The 18,364-nt window shown below is 44.4% G+C and overlaps 3 protein-coding genes across 4 annotated transcripts; 1 reads left to right on the forward strand and 2 right to left on the reverse strand.

Annotated features, from left to right (window-relative positions):
* Positions 1 to 11,724: 11,724 nt before the first annotated feature.
* LOC120897038 (protoporphyrinogen oxidase) lies at positions 11,725 to 13,534 on the reverse strand. Its single transcript, XM_040301644.1, has 2 exons — positions 13,443 to 13,534; positions 11,725 to 13,372 (listed from the first exon to the last, which is right to left on the reverse strand). The coding sequence occupies exon 2, from the start codon at positions 13,311 to 13,313 to the stop codon at positions 11,877 to 11,879; it is 1,437 nt and encodes a 478-aa protein (XP_040157578.1). The 5' UTR covers positions 13,314 to 13,372; positions 13,443 to 13,534; the 3' UTR covers positions 11,725 to 11,876.
* A 966-nt stretch (positions 13,535 to 14,500) lies between these two features.
* LOC120896383 (set1/Ash2 histone methyltransferase complex subunit ASH2) lies at positions 14,501 to 17,302 on the forward strand. 2 transcript variants are annotated; one of them, XM_040300448.1, is made up of 5 exons: positions 14,501 to 14,758; positions 14,858 to 15,345; positions 16,003 to 16,392; positions 16,476 to 17,014; positions 17,088 to 17,274. In XM_040300448.1, exons 1-5 carry the CDS (start codon positions 14,688 to 14,690, stop codon positions 17,190 to 17,192), a joined length of 1,593 nt encoding a protein of 530 aa, XP_040156382.1. In that variant the 5' UTR covers positions 14,501 to 14,687; the 3' UTR covers positions 17,193 to 17,274. The 2 variants fall into 2 exon arrangements, with proteins under 2 accessions (XP_040156382.1, XP_040156383.1); XM_040300449.1 differs by lacking the exons at positions 14,501 to 14,758; positions 14,858 to 15,345 and adding an exon at positions 15,661 to 15,908 and having other exon boundaries at positions 17,088 to 17,302.
* Positions 17,291 to 17,892, reverse strand: LOC120896385 (bolA-like protein DDB_G0274169). The gene is made up of 2 exons (XM_040300450.1): positions 17,555 to 17,892; positions 17,291 to 17,471 (listed from the first exon to the last, which is right to left on the reverse strand). Exons 1-2 carry the CDS (start codon positions 17,798 to 17,800, stop codon positions 17,322 to 17,324), a joined length of 396 nt encoding a protein of 131 aa, XP_040156384.1. The 5' UTR covers positions 17,801 to 17,892; the 3' UTR covers positions 17,291 to 17,321.
* Between the last annotated feature and the right edge of the window lie 472 nt (positions 17,893 to 18,364).

Raw genomic sequence — 18,364 nt, forward strand, 5'->3', positions numbered from 1 at the left:
ATAGCGAAGGTGGCTAGTTTGACGCTTGGAATGGTTGGTCCCGGCAGATGCATGGGAAGGGGTCCGATGGGAAGGATTTGAAGTGACCAATGTAGTGTAGGAATGTTTGCGCCTCATTTTCTGAATCCAGTTGATGATCTTGTTTGGGTGAAAAAAGGGGAGCGAGGGGGAGGAGGGGTGATCGTGGAGGGTGACTTTTATTTTACACATTAGTAAGAGCAGTTTGTGTAGTCGATCTTAGGTCTGCTTTTTGCCTTGCTTGCTTGGACGATCGGGTCAAAATTCGCTCATAATAGTAAAGTAGTTCTGTAGGAAAAATGATCGATCGATACGATACACACACACACACGATCGTGCTTCCCAGCTACAGACGACCCTGACATTGGCCTTGCGCAGGGTACGATCCGTTACACGCCGACCAGTTCTTGTGGGCTACTGTGCTGCTCCACACGCACATGAACCTGATTGCACAAATTGCACATGCTGCAAACCTGTTCCGGGGCCCGCTACTTGGCCACGGAACAAGAAACACCCCCCCCTCGTCATTTACAAAACTGTCACTCTTCTGGGACAGACGTGTGCAGGGGTGATGGCGGTGGTTTTTATGAGGACTTGCGGCACGAGATGCATTCTAACTGTACCCGCGGCAGAAGCGGCTGAGCGGAAGAAGTGGTGTGAAAAGAATGCGCGTCGCTTAAGCGGTTTCACAATCACTGCAATTTTCCCCGTCTTTCTTATTTCTATTAATGTGCTTGTATGGTAGCTGTAAAAAATGAAGGGGCAATACTGTTGAACTGAACTGAGATTTGTTGGTAAGGCTGTGTGTTAACCCGGATAACCAAATCAATTTTGATTGCTTATTCCTCTGATCCTAGGAATTCGATTGACTTTAAATTTGAATTATGTGTGTAAACCACAGCCATCTTCCTCTCAAATTTTTCTTGGAATTTTGTTGAGTATAATTAACCTGTTTTTTTTAAGAATTAATTTTTGCAATACCCTTATGCCAGGAAACCGGTCTACCTACCCGGGTGGCCGCGACTTTGGAGGCTATAGCTTTTGAATGCGTAGTTCAATATCGATGCAATATTTTGAAGAAAATTGATGCTGCTTCTATAACTTTGCATAGATTGTTTCAACTCGCTACCGTTTTTAAGATATAGCTTTTCAAAGTTGAAACGATCTACAATAACAAACATTTTTTATAAGATGTTCACATCAAAATGGATCTAATAGCTTTAAGAACTGTACATTACAGGTCTAACATATTTTTTTAAGATTTTTTCTATGAGCCTTAATGAGTTTTGATTTGAATAAAAACCGTTACAACACATATGTCTCATCATAATTTTGAAAAATGCGCAATTGCGACAAATGCAAAAACTTTATAAAATGGTCTCTATTGGTGCGTCATGTTGATTATACATTGTAAAGAGACTGAATTTAAACAATGTGTGTGAAATTATTTGATGTTGGTGTCTACCAGCAAAAGTAATAATGTAACGGTTTTAATTCAAAATTTTTCAAGATTTTTTTATTCGAAACTCCTACTGCAACATGTCACTGTCAATGTCGTAAAAAGTCTGACTGAAACAAAATCCATATCAGCGTCACGTACTCAATTGTGATAATCACAGGTGATACTCAAAACGGTTTGTGTGTCCAATACATGCTTCGTGAAATTTTAGCAATCAACGCTTGGACAGTCTCTTTGTTATGACTTGTTTTTACTGTGATCAGTTCTGCAAAATATCACTGACATAGTCATGACAAATTCCGGCTGAAACAAAATAATGTCAGAGTCTAGAGCTGTGACTTGTGATGATCAGAGGTGAGACACAAACAGTTGTTGCGACCATCACATGCTTGGTGACATTGTGTGCAACCAATTCTTGGTCAGTCACTTGGTCGCGACATTTTCAGTCGGTGATCAATGGTCATGGGAGATATACGGTGCTTGCGAGTGGTTTCAATAAACATAATGAGCATGTTTTCTCGCTCTGTTTGCCCCGACAGATAATCAAAACATACAAAGGGAGAAATAATGCTGATTTTGGTGCTTGAGCCCAAGTCAAGTATAATCCAAGAATGTCGTGATTATCGCCGACAAAAACGTCGTGACCAAGTGAGTGAACCAAGAGTTGGGTGCTAATCAAAATGTCACCAAGCATGTGATTGATCCTCCAACTGTCTGAGTCTCATCATTGTCGTCTTCTCAGTTGTGTACGTGAGCTGATTTGAGCTCCGTCTCAGTCATGAGTGTTGGTGACTGAAACAGTGGCATTTGGCAGCACTGTTCACAGCCAGAAAAAATCATGATTATGCTTGCACCGGCATTAATCTAAGCTTGTCATTCAGAATATCGCGTTGGACTCAAGAATTCGCATGTCGCGTTCGGCATGTCATGACACACTTTTATTGAGTATCAGCAATGAACATCAAGACAATATGTTCATTGTTTTCGTTGCTGAAAATCTCGTCATGCTCATGACATTTTGCAGCACTGCTCATTTATCTTTTTGATTACTTGTGGAAAAATTCTGAAAAATGTATGCAAGGCGTGTTTACTAAGTTAACTAAAACTTTTAAAAAGATGCTTAAAAACGTAAGCGAGTTGAACCAACCTATGCACAGTTATACCCGGTTGCTCTTCGAGGAAACGGCGCTACGAAGATCGCGCCGTAATAATCATCCAAAACACGGCATGTTTCTTCGTTTCATCCCCGACGCATCATCAAACGGGTGGGCCTTATTGGCAAACACAGAGCAACGCAAATTAACGCTAAACGCCCAACGCTCGTCCGCCCAATTCTGCGGACTCGAGTTAGAACGTTGCGTCTTGTTAGCCGTTTTCCCTCGCTAATTGCCCTCTCGCGCCCATGGCCGTGGGAATGAAAGCGCTGAAGCCTGCTGGGAGCCGTTCGGGCAGGGCTCTAGACGGGGAAAAACAGCCCATGATGGTGTGTCCGTCGCCGCCGCCGCCGTGGAATGATACGGGGTGGTGGGAGGAAAGGGTTTTTTTGCCATGTGGCCATTGCACGGAATGTGGTTAATCAAATCGAACAACGGGCGCGCAGGGAGAAATAAGCGGTCGGCTGCCACACAACAGGGCGGCACCACCACCAACCAACCAACCACTCGAGCGGGCAATTTTCTTTTCGCGAGCCCTTTTGTGCCCGTTTCGATGGTTGGGGTGGTTTCAAGCAGGAGGCTCGAATGCACCGCAAGATGCTGCGGTGGCTTTCCCTTTGCCTTCCTCATTTTCCACACACACACACACACCTGCCACGACTCGGGGAGGGCTTGGAGGGTGGCTAATCTATTTATTTTATTTCATTTTTGCTGCCCCACCGGCATTGTTGCCTATTAATCAATGACTTTCGATTTCCGCGCTTCCCGTGTGTACGTATATGGGAGGAGAATATTGAACGGTTCAGTCCTTTACACCATTTTCCCTTCTAGCATAACTCGAGGGAACGGAAGAATGCGATCGTTGGGGTCGGAATGGGGAACAAAATTGAATTGTTGTGCATAGTGCGGCGCAAGGCGTTGGCGTTTGCCCCTGTCCGTAGCCTACAGCGCCTGTAACCCCCCCCCCTCTCCCCCCTATAGTTACAACGACAACCACCCCCTCGGTGGTCGAAAGTTTAGTTTTCGCCGATCAGTTTGCTGCTGCTGCTGCTGCGAGATCGAGATCGAACGCGATCATCGCGCGATATGCAAAGCTGTTTGTAACTTTCTGCACCACACACATACACACACTGACACTTTGTACGCGGATCTGCACACAAAAAAAAAAAACTAATGCGCGAGTAGTGTGCGCGAACAGACAAAAGCGCGAGCGGCCGTGGGCGGCGGCGGCCTGTGGAGAGGTGGATTTACTTTCTTTTGCTTGCTTGTTTTGCTGCACTTTCGGACGGATCTGTGCAATCGAGTGCACCCTGCAATTGGGTGGCGCTGTTAGCACTGGCCGGGTGGACCCGGTTTCCGAACCGGCAGACTATCACTCGCGGTGGGCGGTGTAGAAGAGCAGGGGAACCAAGGAGGAGGAGGAGAGTCTATATGGGCACAAAAGCGTAGCATAAAACAAACAACATACTCTGTGAGGGAGCTACACCGCGCTGGTCAGCGCGGAGTCCCAATGAACCGTCCAAAAACAACTGGCCATCGTTTCTGGAAGGCAGTTTGGCGAGCAGTAGCAGCTGCTGGGAGGATATAATATCGTCTGTTGTGTGTATGTAAGGGAGGCTGGAGCGACAGTGCATCGAGACATGCCCACATGTTGTTTTGGGGGGTGCCTTGCCAAAGGCTGACAATTTAATGAGCAACCAGGGTGGCAGGATAGTTATTTGTGGGGCTCGGAGGATCGATCGATAATTATGATGGCGTTTGTTTTGTGTATGAAAGCCATTTTTTTTTCTATCCATTCTACATCGACGTTGTACAATGAAAAGCTTTAGATGTTACTTGATATAAATCCGAGCGATGAAACCCAATTTATATTAGATTTGATCTAATTTAGTTGATCAAACTCATTTCTCTATCTTGGGCTGTGTGCTAGAACAAACGATCAACCCCAAAAAAGTGATAATGACAAAATGTGTGTAAGAAAACGGGGCTAAATGGGCATCACCCTCTACGTTGTGCAGTGTATGAAAAAAGTACAAAATGAAAATGAGTTGGTTCGTTCCAACAGAACAAAAAAAAACGTCTGAATTCAGTTGCATGACGTAAAAATAACGATCACGATGTAGAGAAGATTTGATAACTAATTGGTATAAACAATTTTTGAATTATCAGGGATGCATTTGGGACTGTATTACACTGATCGTATTTTTTTTTGTGAAAAATCTAAGAATGTTGATCGTGTGCTATATTGAATACACGAAAACTAGACAAAGTGTCTCGTGCGGGGTAAAAAGGACAGTTCTTGTCAATAAATAACTATAGATAAGGCAGTGGTAATTAACTGCCAGTATTCTCGGGTCGTCTTGTGGGTTTACTGTAAGCTTTCGCATTGCCCAACAGCTATGCCCAATTACTGCAGTGTGTTTGGGTTTAATGTAGAGTTAGTTTATTTATCTATTATACATTGCTTTCATCAAACGACCGCTTGTTTTATAGAAATTTAGTTGTTTGTTTTTTGTGCAGCAAAAACATGCTTTTAAAGCTTTGATTATTATTTTTAGAGTTTGCTTTTAGTATAACAATATTTTAGGCACCATCCATCAATTGCGTAACGCTGATAGGTTGTGAAGAGGGCTAAACTGAGGATTGTTGTGAACTTCAAAATTTACTTTCCTCTTTCTCTGTTTGGTGTGAACATAATGGCTTGCGTCTTTGTCCACTAAAATGCAACACCATCTCGTTTGGTCGTTCCACCCGTAAGGTACTTTGGAACTACACGTTGAGAGATATTCCCATCAATCGTGTAACTTCCGTCAAAGATCTTGGGGTCTGGTTGGATGAAAAGCTTACGTTCAAAGACCATATCGACTTTGTCACAAGCAAAGCTTACCGTACTTTGGGCCTTATTACCCGTCTGTCTCATTTTATCCGTGATCCCTTGTGTCTCAAGTCTCTCTATTGTTGCTGGGTACGCCCCATTCTCGATTACGCTTCTGTGGTTTGGTCCCCCAATAATGTGCAGGATATTGCTAGATTGGAAGGTGTTCAACGCAAATTTACTCGACTTGCCTCGAGGCGTTTTCTTTCGGGTCATGATAATGCAGCAATCCCGTCTTATCCACATCGTTGTCGACTTTTGGGTCTGGACTCGATAAAAACTCGCCACTCGCACTTGCAAGCTTGTTTCATTGCCAGCGTCATCTTTAATGAGTTTGATGCTCCTTATCTCTTATCTGCCATTTCGTTTTATGCCCCTTCCCGCCATCTTCGCAATAGGCCACCTCTCTATATTCCCACCCGGCTAACTCGATATGGGCAAAATGACCCATTCCTTAAAGCTCAGATTGCATTTTATTCATACTATCATTTGTTCGATTTTAACACTCCTTTATCCCTCTTCCGTTCTCGTCTTCACTCTTCCTCATCCTTATCCTTTCCTTAGTAATTAAAAAACATTGTTAAGCCCTCGAGGCGGATATTTGTAGAAATAAATAAATAAATAAATAAATAAATAAATAAATAAATAAATAAATAAATAAATAAACTTTTTAAACTGAACGAAGGACATTTGGATTACCTGCCTCAAACAAAGATCGTTTTTTGTCAAATCGTGTTCCGTCAGGGTAAAGCTACATCAGAGAAGTCTCTAACAAGCTTGAACAATACCGATTTCGGTTCCGTTCGTGTAGAATTTGACACATTTCCGTTTGAATCAGATACTCGGCACTAATATCTAAATCCAAAGGACAAGCTAAAAATCTGGAATGGTGGACCAGAAAGATAGTTGAATGAATTACGTTTGTAATGAATTACGAGAACATTTCAAACGGCGCTGAGGATGCAAATTATTAGAATTGTTATTGAATTTGATTGGTATGTGGGTAAACTTTTAGTTATATAAATATTAAAATAATTGTATCGTGTTAAAATTCTCAAAATATACCGTAATTCAGTGAAAAAAGGCTAATTAACAAAAAATCCGATTTTGTTAAATAAAATAATTTATTCTACAGAGGGGGGGGGCACAATTTGTTACGTAATTTTAGAGGGGGAGGGGGGATTTCCAACGTTACACTAGGAATACACTAGGAAGGGCAAGGGTCGGAAATTTGAAATTTCAGCGTAACGCAATTGATGGATGACGCCTTATGTCGTCTGCGTAGAAATTAGGAAAACAGACATTATTTTATTATGTAACTTCAACAAATATTTTAAAAAATATATAAAAACATTAAATTTTAAAAACTTCTAAACACGCGAGATGTTTTGTGTTTTTAATATATATTCCTTCAAGTGCTTGCTGGAAAATGTCCTTTAACACTGGCATTATTTTAGAATGTGCAATAGCATAAGTTGTATGAAAATGTAAAAAACAATCCTGAAACATTTCACACACCTTTTGTATAGTAAATTCTTCTTATGTGGCGTAACAGTTGTAATCGCCTTCCTGTTGTGAATAATGTTCTGTAACATCCAAAATATTGCCCAATATTATAAAACATTTTCATCCTAAAACACGCTGAAGTGTGTGCCGGTATGCAACGAAAAAGAAATAATCACAGCAATTAATTGAATGTAATATCACGGAAGCGTGACGGGGCTTAAGCGAAATGATCATCGTGCACTCCCAATCCACCCTTACCAAACATTCCCTGATGCTGCCACAGACAAGCGGTACATGCGGTGGTTGTGGTGGTATGTAAATTTATTTTCACTTTCAATACTAGTGTTTGGTACGTGTGTGTATTTGTTTTTTTTTAAGAAAAATCCCTTACACACTTTTGCTTTTGCTCTTGTGGCGCGCTTTGTTGCTCTTGTATCGTTCATTGTGAGCGATGGGCCTTCGGTCCGCCAAGATGCACTTGTGCGATCTCTCTGTGTGCCGATCATCGGCACCGCCAACTTTGATAATGTTTTTTTGTAGCGCTACTTAACCACACTATACACTGTCTGTAGGGCATGGAAGAGCTAATGGAGAGTGAACACCGAACCGAACAGCACAGCACGGATCGATTAGTTCCAGCACGTGACGCCATATCAATCGATACGATAAGAAGCATCAGTGGGAGCGGGAGTGGGAGCAGGTGTACATTCAAGCGCGATGTATACTCACTCTGCTTACGATCATGTCAAAAGGGTTCAAATCCGAATGCATCTGAGCGCACCGCGGCAGCCGAGGGGAGATGCAATTTGAGCGCTGGAATGCAAACGTTAACGCGTCGACATTATGAAACGTAAAAGTGAAAAACAAAGTTAAATCAATCGGTAGGGAGCAATCTACGCTGTATGAACCGATAGAACACACGCACCGATGTGGCGCACACGTCCACCAAGTACGTTTGTGCGTGGTGCATTCCAAACGATGGCCCTGTGCGCCACCCCCTTCGAGGCCCTAGTTAGTGCGTGGGACAACCACGAGCCAGCTGACGAGCCTGGGCATGACATGAATTTGTGATTGTACATTTACTCACGTACCGGACATTTCACTTACTTTTTCTTTCAAACCACATCGGCGTCCTCGCTCGGCGGCAATGGGCCTTGTCTCCCGATCGACCACTGGAAGCTTCCGAGCAGATGCCACCCCCTTCTCCTTCTCTCTCTCTCTCTATCTAGTTCCTTTACTAGTTCGTCCGTGGCGATGATGATTCGTCACGTCGTTTATCATAAAAGCCAACGGCGAACGGTTTTCTATCCATGCCCAAATTGTCCTCCAACCGTATGTGAAGCGCAATGTCGGTAATGTTCACTTTCTACCCGGCTCATTCACGGCCCATAATGTGCCCATATGATATGGTGACGGTCATGGACCAGTTCTGTAGCCGCTGCTACACACCGCTGGCACACGGCAACTGTCTGCTGCTGCTGCTGCCGCTCTGGTTGGCCACCTCCTTCTCTCCCCTTGCGCGGGGCTCGTTTCTTAGCAGCTCCATCCAAAACCGATTGGATGTGCAAATTGAAAAGAAAATGAAAAGCTTTGCTTGTGTCGGTTATCGCTTTCCTTATGAATCCATATCTGGTATTGTACCGGTATGTGAGTGTGTGTTTGTGTGCTGTGAGCAAACCGTTTTGTGCGACTATTTTTACGCTTGTGGCAGTGTGTAGGAACAATTTAGGGCAACAAATCGGCCGCCTAATGTAATGGAAAGACTGTAGAGAAACCACACGGCGTGTGTACATTATTAAAAGTACTACCAATCGCTCGAAAGTGTACCTCGATGCATGGTTGTAGTTATTCATCTCGGTGTAGAATTTCTTTATAATTCTAATTCCTTTGATTATGTTGATCCGATTATATCGGTGACATTATGCATCGATTTATCGTTGAGAAAACATTCCACTGTCCGATGCACCATTATGTCCGTTAAATAGGACTAGGCAAGCGTTTCGAAACTGCCAATTGTGGATATGAATTCTTCGCTAGACTGATTGTTTCCAGTTCACTAACTCACTCTATCATCCGCACCGGTTTGCCAAGAAGAGGGCCAATTGTCTTTCGGATTAGCCACGGGGTTTAATAGTGGATGTATCTGCTACTAGAAAGGCCATTCGATGGGGAACGATTCGCAACTGGACCGTCGTACCCCCATTAGCAAGCAAATAAGGTCGGCGTGGCGGGCGAAGATCATTCACGCAAAGAACAAAATTGTTATAATTAATTTTGTTACTGCCAATTATTTGTTTATAATTGTTATCTTTGTTTCATGTTACATCTGCTCGTTTTTTGCTGAGCCTTTCTCGAGCAATTTTTCTGTACCAATGAGTCAATCGAGTTTATCATCACCATCATCTTTGCATTCATCTACAGCCACTAGTTCGAACTTTTTTTTTCTAAATTCTGTCGTTGTGGAATCGGTCCTTAGTGCTATGAATGCTTTAAAATTTTCATACAAACCTGATCCTGACGGATTACTCAAAAAATGTCGACGCACATTTGCTCCGTTGCTTGTCAAACTATTTCCTCTATCCGTTTGTTCTTCGTCCATTCCTTCTATGTGGAAGCAAACTTGGCTTGTGCCTATCAGTAAAAAAGGCAATACTGCGTGTAATACCAAATACCGTGGTTTAGCTCTTTTATAAGCCCCTGCTAAAGTATTTGAGTTTATCATTCATTCCTTTCTCATTAATAGTTACCGTTCCGTGATATTTTGTATTTCATATTTCAATATATTTCAAAGTTTGCTTCGTGGCTGACCAATGGACTTACTTACTAAACCTAACTAATATGCTAAACCTAATGTAAGCCTAATCTAAAGCAGCACGATACGGGGTAACGAATTTAGGAAGTGGATGGTAGATGGGAGCAAAGAAAAGTAAGGAGAGATTGAATCCAAACAAATGGGATGTGGAGTTGATCATTTGCATAGCGCGTAACAGAGGATCTCTGCGTATGGGGTACGAGATGGTACATATAAGGAGATAGACGAGAGTAAGGATGGTGCATCAACACAGTGCAGAAGAAATGATGCAATGATGTAAGATTGAGCAAATCTAGGGACAACAGACCGAACAGCTAACATATTTCCTCTTATAACGCAGGAAAGAAGAGCTAACTCCAAGGATTTAGCTAGCAGCGAACCTTGTAAAAGACCTCTGCACTCTCTCGATACGGTCGATATGGATCCTAGCCGATGGCGACCAGCTCACCGAACAGTATTCAAGTTCAAGTATTCAAGGTTTAGAAGGCATAGGGGGTCAGTGAAATCATATGCCGCACGTTTCAATACTCCAAGGGTTTTAAGGGAGATCAGGGAGTCATTATGATTAGTGATTGTAAGAACTACATCCGGCATAACACCAAAGTCCTGGACGACATCCACACGGTTTACTTACTTACTTATCCGGCGCTACAACCGCTTTGCGGTCTTGGCCTGCCTCAGGAGTGTCCGAAACCGCTCACGGTCTCGCGCTTTCGTCTGCCAGTCCGTTATCCCGGCCTACGGGACGCCTCCACGCCATCTTGCCACACGGTTTACAGGGACATTATCTATGGTATACGAATAGATGATTGGTGGACGGGAACGGGCGAACGAAATGACATTAGATTTACTAGGACTGAGAATAAGCATACTATCGTTACACCATCTGGAACAAAAATGAATAAGGATGTTTTGAAGTACAGAGCAATCGCCGGGAGAGGAAACTGGATAATATATTTTGATGTCGTCCGCATAGCAGAGAAAACAATCATGAGGCAGAACAGAACTGACATTATTGATGGAAAGGATAAATAACAATGGACTTAGGATTCTCCCTTGTGGTACACCAGTATTAGAGATCATCGCTGAACAACATGGCTTTGTTCCTAAAATATCTACTCCTGCCGACTGTGATATCCTGCAACACATTCTTGGTCATTTCTCTCCCTGTTGTAACGTAAACTTGCTTTCTTTGTTGTATTTCGCTCACTCGTTCCCGCGCCCTAATTTTCTACCCTTACTCCCTCAACCATGTGCTCGTCATTTGTGTACTTTTACTTATTCATCATACCGATACGCTTGTGTGCAAAGCTCGTAATACTTTTGCCATTTTGAAACGTGTTGTTCGAGACTTCCACAACCTAGATTGTTTAAAAGCCCTTTTCAGGGCACCTTGGCAGACTACATTCATATTGACCGATTAGAGCGCCTGCAGAGATCGTTCACCAGGTTTGCTCTTAGTAAATCCCTCAGTGTGGGATACTCTGCACTGCCTCCTTACGAGGACAGATATCGGTTGCTTGGTCTGATACGCCAACGTTGCTCTCCTCGATACCTCTCTACTTTCCTTCCCGTTCCCCTCTATATATATTCCCCCTCGCCGTACAGCTGTTGGACGTAATGATCCGCTGCTGTGCAACATTTGCACTTTCAATTCTTCATCCCACCTATTCGACTTCCTCCCTTTCCAATATCCCCTCTCCTTGATGTTGTTAATTTTGTTAAGCCATATGGCGAACAATTCTATTTAATAAACATTAAGATAAGCATAATTGTTTCGTCGAACAGTAGTTTCTCGTGAGCGTTGCAATAGTGCAGCTATCATTGGAACGTGACTCGGAAAACAGAGTGATAAGATTTTGGAACTGATCGGATGAATTAAGGACCAATGTACATACGATTGTTCACTGTCTTTCAAAGAGTTACCAGTATGTCAAAAACATATCTTTATTGTGAATCAAGTATCAGACTTAAATAGGCAGTGCGTGTGTGCTCCCGAAACCAAATCCCGCCTGCAACATACATCGAAGAGAAGAATAGTGGCTGTCGTTTTTATTGTTGTATCGTCTCAACATTCTTCCTAGCAGATAGTATAACGTCATTCACCCCTACACCGTCGTACGAAGCACCGCACAGCGACAGCGGAAGCCGATGCTGCTCTACATACGCCCGGATGGCCTTCACCCGATCCTGGTGGCCAACGGTGTACTGGGGAATGCATTTGCGTAGCAAGTTTACCTTGTAACTGTCGGGCTGCTGCTCAATGTGCAAGATCTTCTTAATGTGCTCGAGTGCGACCCCGAGCAAATGCTCGTCGGACGGGTTTTTCCCGAACCACTGCTCGAACCACGCTCCTCCCATCATCACAGTCAGCACCGTGTTGTCGTCCATGTCGAAGCAGCAGCTGTCGAAAATGACACCCAGTATCGGTAGGTTTTCGATCGGAGGCACCAGAAAGCCGAAGCCATCTTGCTGCAACAAATCGCCCCTCCGGTACCGCAGATTGATCACGCATACGTCCACAAACGGGATGCTGCTCAGCGTGCTGGCCAGCTGGGGGTGTTGCTTCTGGACGTGCTTGGCCAGCTTGTAGCTCGGGATGCTGCTAACGAGATGCTGCAGCAGCTGCTCCTTCCCATCGACCCGCAGCACCACCCGGTCTCCGTCGAAGGTTAGCTCTTCGAACTTGGTGCCCGTTACGATCGATGCGCCCTTTGCCTGCAGATCGGTGGCCAACGTTTCCGGCAACGTCTGCAAACCGCCACGGATCGAATAGATGCTCCAATTCTCCGCCTTTGCCCTGTCGGCCAACCGTGCCATCTGGGTGGCGGGCTTTTTAACGCTCTGCGGTTGTTTCTTTTTCCGATTCTGAAGTGCCTCCTTGAGCAGCCCCACAATTACACCGCCATGGCGCTGTTCGCGCTCGAAAAGATCTTTCATGAGAAATTTAACGCTGATCTGTTTAGCGTCCCCGGCACAAATGCCGCACAGCATCGAGCTGACCGCGTAGTCCGCAATCTCCTTGCCGAACCTTCGTTCCACGAACGAGTACATAGATTCATCGGTCAGCGCAGTTTTGGACCGGCCGGCCAGCAGATCGTGAAAGGCGGCAAAGTACAGAGGTCTCGTGAAGGGCGGCACCGTTTTCAGCACGCCTCCGAGTGAGTTGGGAAGCAGATTCAATTTGCCCTTCGCGTAAATCATACGATTCCGGGCGGCCGTATGGTTGGAGCTAATGGAGTACACCTGATCGGTAAGGCCAAGTTCTTCTATCAGCTCGAGCGTGTTGCTTGCCGCTGGGCCCTTAGGACGAATGGTGCGCGGTCCGGCTTCAAACACGTATCCATGGTCGGGGCTGCGTTCTGAACGAATCCAACCACCGATACGATCCGTTGCTTCGTAAATGGTAAGAGGTAGAGTCGGTGTTTTCCTGAGCAAGTAATGGCCTGCCGCCAGTCCACTGATACCGGCGCCGAGGATGGCAGTCATTGTGATGATGTGTCTCTACAAAATTGACCGCAATGCCTACGATGGCATGGTTTTGTACGCTACGGAGAAAGTGCCGGCAAATCAAATCACGAATACTATTGCACAATACTGTGTTTTAATGTGACTTACGACTGCCCCTGAGTTAGTAATGTTGTGATAACAAGGAGTTAGGTGTTTTGTTTACAAAAAAAGCCGAACGCTGTCAAAAAGTCGATGTCGACAATCCCAAAGAACAAAAAAAGATCGGTGAAATTTTGTTAAATTTAAACCGCATGATCGATGTCGATAGTGGGTAACAGTAGGGCGCTTTACAAAAAAAATGGAAAACATTTTATTGTTGAAAATGGTCTAATTTTGGGTTATTTATAGTTTCAAACTCTTCTGCAACTCCCGTTGGTATGTTTTCGTTATTTTTTGAGAAAACTTAGATACACAAGTTCCACAAATCCACTAAACGACCACTAAACAGGTTCTAAACGACTCAAGCTCTCAACCTAAAAGGAATCTGAAAAGACTTCGTTTAAAACTAGCAAAAAATGTGAACCATCGGAACAGAATCATGTGAGATTTGAGAAATGGTCAATAGTGTTGATACGTATCTGACCACACGACCTTCCTTATAGAAAAAAAGCTTAATCTGTTGCGCTTGGATAGGAAATAGCTTTAACATTTGATGCGTGTAATTAAACTGTTGTCTTAAATGCATCGAACATGTATACTGACTTTTAGCCATTTTGCCAAACCTCATTTAAGAGGAACGATACTTGCAGTTATCTAGATACAACGGTGGCTTTAATTTATATTATGAGTATTCTGTCTTTTTTTAAAATCGTTTCGAGAGTTCCTGCTTCGATTGAGTTTGGAAAAGTGAATGATCAATTATATTATAACACAAAGTCGTCTGTCCTAAATAAAAAAATACTATAACTTCTATACCTCCGAGATTTATGCTTAGAACTGAAGTCGAGTGGATACTTTCATGAGGAAAATAAAACATAATAATTTTGCACAGAGAAACAAAGCTTAAATATGTTCTTTCACAGCACATTTCAATGGTGGTACAATTCCAGGTTAACTGTCTTTTCATTATTTCTTGCATATTACACAAGAGGGCGCTCCACCTGCTGGACACAGTTGTTTGACTTTAAAATGACATTTGATGGCATTTTGTTGCTTGGGTTGCCGCTTCAGGACGCGTGCGGCAAAGAGCAAGCCGTACTGTAGCGCAAACATACGATTCTACAAACATTGTTTATTTCATGAATGAAATACGCGGCAAGGAGTTGTACATGTGCTAGAAAACGAATCTCAAGACGTAAAGGTACTTAAATTCTTCCCGTGCCCTTGGCTATCCTTAAGCAGCGAGTGTTTACCATGGATGTGAATGACGCGAAACCCGAGCTCAAGAAATCTCCCTCGGCAGAGGAGAAATATAATTGTTATTGGTAAGAGAAAATGTCGTCACGGCGGTATATTTGTGGTGGTTGGAAACTGCCTTCACTTACAGTTTCATCTATCGTCCATACTCACACGTTTCGTTGTAGCGGAAAGGAAAGAAATCTCAACATAGTGGAGTTGCTCTGTGCCACCTGCAGTAGGTGGTTCCACGAGTCCTGCATCGGGTTTCAGCTTGGCCGCCTGGTACCGTTCATGATGAACTACGTGTTTGTGTGCAAAAACTGCTCCATGACGGGGTTGGAAAGCTTCCGCAAGGTGCAAGCCTCGATACCCCAGATGTGCATTACGGCGCTGGCGAACCTGCAGCAAACGGCGGCCAAGGAGGGCAAAGCGCGGCTAATGTTCAGCAAGGACAAGGACATTATACCGTACATGGATCACTACTGGGAGGCAATGACGACCATGGCGCGCAGATCGACTCAATCCTGGTACGCGACCGTGCAGCGCTCGCTAATAAAAGACATCAACACGCTGTTTTCGTACGAGGAAAGTAACGAGCAGGGACAAATGTATGGGCTGGCCAATACGGATCTTACCCAGATTAAGCCGACGTATGACGAAGCAACCGCATTGGGTAAGTGGTTTAAGAAGATTTCGATAATATCCGAACTAAAAGTTTGGCAAACAGCGTGAACCACAACGTGTACTGGGCATTTTGGCTTACTTTAAAAGGTTAAATCCTGATATTTGACTAAAAATGTGCCCCAATTCTTGTTACCTTCACTAGCGAAATTGTAAAGTTCCTACATTAAAAAATCCCTTATTTAGCCTACTGCAAAAAGCATGTTGATTTGAAACGACAACAACGCATCTATTGCAATAGGAGCAAGTGCGATGGTATGGGTGACGTTAGACAGAGCGAGATGCTAGAACAACAAACTAACGTCAGTTGCGCATTATTCCCCACCCAAAAGATAAGCGAGTTGTTACGCATCACACTTGTACGCCAACTACATCGAAATGTAGCGTGGTTACGGTGTTTCGTGCTGTTATATTTTGTTGTTTTTTCTCACAATTGTGCCTAGACCAGAAAAGACAAGCTAAGCTTGTATTTATTTACCTTCTAACAACATCCCAAGTGCATTTATCGCTTCACTATTACCTCACACCATCAACGTGGCTGGAAGATGGAAGAAAGTATGCTAATGAGTGCAGTCAGTTGCCCGGACAAATGAATTGCTCATGGTTCATTTATGTGTGTTTCTACCTCTTCCCTCTTCCGTTACTGCAGCCACGCAAAACTTTTCGAAAAGCAGACAACAGAAGCGAAAGCTGCCCAACAGTGAGCAAAGCGGGGCGCTTGGAAAGAAGAGCCGCCTCGGCACGGATGTCGGTGCGCTGGTCAAGCTGCCAGCCCACGGCTACCCGCTGGAGCATCCGTTCAACAAGGATGGATACCGGTACATACTGGCAGAACCCGACCCGCACGCACCGTTCCGGCAAGAGTTTGACGAAAGCGCTGACTGGGCAGGCAAACCGATTCCGGGCTGGCTGTATCGAGTGCTGTCGCCGAACGCGGTGCTGATCGCGTTGCACGATCGTGCTCCCCAGCTAAAGGTATCCGAGGATCGACTGTCGATAACGGGCGAGAAGGGTTACTGCATGGCACGGGCTTCTCATTGTAAGTGGTATTTACATCGCTGTTGGAAATGCTTTTTCTACCATCCTTTATTATTTCTTTCATTACTTTCGATTGCTAATTAGACGTCACTAAAGGATGCTGGTACTGGGAAGCTACCGTGGAGGATATGCCCGATGGTTCGGCCTGCCGTCTGGGATGGGGACAGGAGTATGCCAATCTGCAGGCACCACTCGGTTACGATAAGTTCGGATATTCGTGGCGGTCGCGAAAGGGCACCAAATTCCACGAATCACACGGCAAGCATTACAGCGCGGGGTATGGAGAGGGGGACACGCTCGGCTTTCTAATCACACTGCCGAGCGATAATCAGGCAAACCAGGCATCGAACACGTTCAAGGACCGGCCGCTGGTAAAGTTCAAAAGCCATCTGTATTACGAGGACAAGGACCGTGTGAATGAAACGCTGAAGGCGCTGAAAGTGCAGCCGGGCAGTAAGATTCACTATTTTAAGAACGGCGTCTGTCAGGGGGAGGCATTTGTGGACGTGTACAAAGGTGCCTACTATCCGGCAATATCGTTGCACAAAAACGTAACGATCAGTGTGAATTTTGGACCGAAATTTAAGCACCCAGAGGTGCTGAAAGAGTTCAAAGCCCAGTCGGTAAGCGCAGCGAATGGCAGTGAGGGGTAGCGATTGGTTCTGTGTGCTAACTAAACGCGTTTCGTTTTTCCAGATGCACGAACGAGTGGAAGAAATGATCTGCGAGCAAACCATGGCCGACATGATGTACTTTACGGAAAATGATGGAAAGCTTCGACTCGACACCTACAGCATCTAAATGGCGATCCTGTTGTTTGGAGTGGAACGGAATAAACACTCAGAAGATGCTACAAACAATCATTTGTAACATTGCCCCATAATGTAGTGGATGTACTCTTTTGAACGTTAGCTAACAAGGTGCAAAGATTTATTTCCCGAATCCTCCCTTACAGTTTGGGCTAGGTTCGAGCTTGTACGCTTCATCCCACTGCTGAGGTGTCTTGGCCACTATCGAAAGTGCGTGCACAAAATCTCCGGCAAGCTGCGACTTAACGATTTCATTCACCAAACGATGACGCTGAAATTAATGAGGAGTGAGAATACGGTTTTTTCATCCTATTTCTGGTTAAACAGCACTTCAACGTTCGTCGTACGAGGTACCTTTATTAGCGGAAGTCCCTCGAACTGTGGCGAAACCACTAGAACTTTGAAGTGCGTCTCGGAACCCTTGGGCACGTTGTGCATGTACGATTCATTGACCACTTCCAAATGCACGGGCACAAGCTCTTTCGTTAGTCCTGCACGGATAGCATTTTCGATAGGTTTTTCAACAGTGGACATTTTGAGCACATGGCAGGTAGAGCCTTTTATCAATCCAAACTGTGTTCTGCAGAGTCCGGCGAGCATGGGGAAGTTTATGAAAGGAATCTTCTGCAGTTTTTATGGATCTGTATTATGCAAAGAGAAAACAATTGTTGACACTCTGTGGACAGACAGTGTGGCCAGATTATTTTGGCGGCTACCCTTCAAAAGCCCTCGCTCAAAACGTCAAAAACCGTCAGGCTGGAAATAGACGAACCGAGATCGTCGCGGTACCGCGAAATTCTCACTGTTGTGTACAGAAACGGTGCAGTGTAACCGCGACTCGATGCTGTCGTGCAACTGACAGCATCCGACGTCCGAATGGCCGTTAAGGGCTTCGGGAGCGATCGGGCTACCGAGGGTCGGCACTCGATCATAGGCCGCGACCCGACACACACAACAGTCCTGTAGAATATATGTTATTTATATTAGAATATAAGTGGTTTATACAGAAGAGCCGCGTGTGCCTTAAATATCCTCAATTGTGCACCAGTCCGAAACACAAAACTCACCTCGTATATAACAGTTGTAGAACAATTGGGCTGTCAAATCTTCCGCGCCTCCGATCAGGAGCTGTTTCGCAGAGATACCCAACTTCGGTATTCGTGA

Source organism: Anopheles arabiensis, chromosome 2, assembly GCF_016920715.1.
Source record: "Anopheles arabiensis isolate DONGOLA chromosome 2, AaraD3, whole genome shotgun sequence".
In the NCBI taxonomy this organism is placed as follows: domain Eukaryota; kingdom Metazoa; phylum Arthropoda; class Insecta; order Diptera; family Culicidae; genus Anopheles; species Anopheles arabiensis.

Coding starts and splice junctions, on each gene's coding strand:
- LOC120896383 (XM_040300448.1), top strand. CDS start 14,688: ATGGATGTGAATGACGCGAAACCCGAGCTCAAGAAATCTCCCTCGGCA. Junction 15,346..16,002: donor TGACGAAGCAACCGCATTGG/GTAAGTGGTTTA, acceptor CCGTTACTGCAG/CCACGCAAAACTTTTCGAAA. Junction 16,393..16,475: donor CATGGCACGGGCTTCTCATT/GTAAGTGGTATT, acceptor ATTGCTAATTAG/ACGTCACTAAAGGATGCTGG.
- LOC120896385 (XM_040300450.1), bottom strand. CDS start 17,800: ATGCTCGCCGGACTCTGCAGAACACAGTTTGGATTGATAAAAGGCTCT. Junction 17,472..17,554: donor AGGGACTTCCGCTAATAAAG/GTACCTCGTACG, acceptor CATTAATTTCAG/CGTCATCGTTTGGTGAATGA.
- LOC120897038 (XM_040301644.1), bottom strand. CDS start 13,313: ATGACTGCCATCCTCGGCGCCGGTATCAGTGGACTGGCGGCAGGCCAT.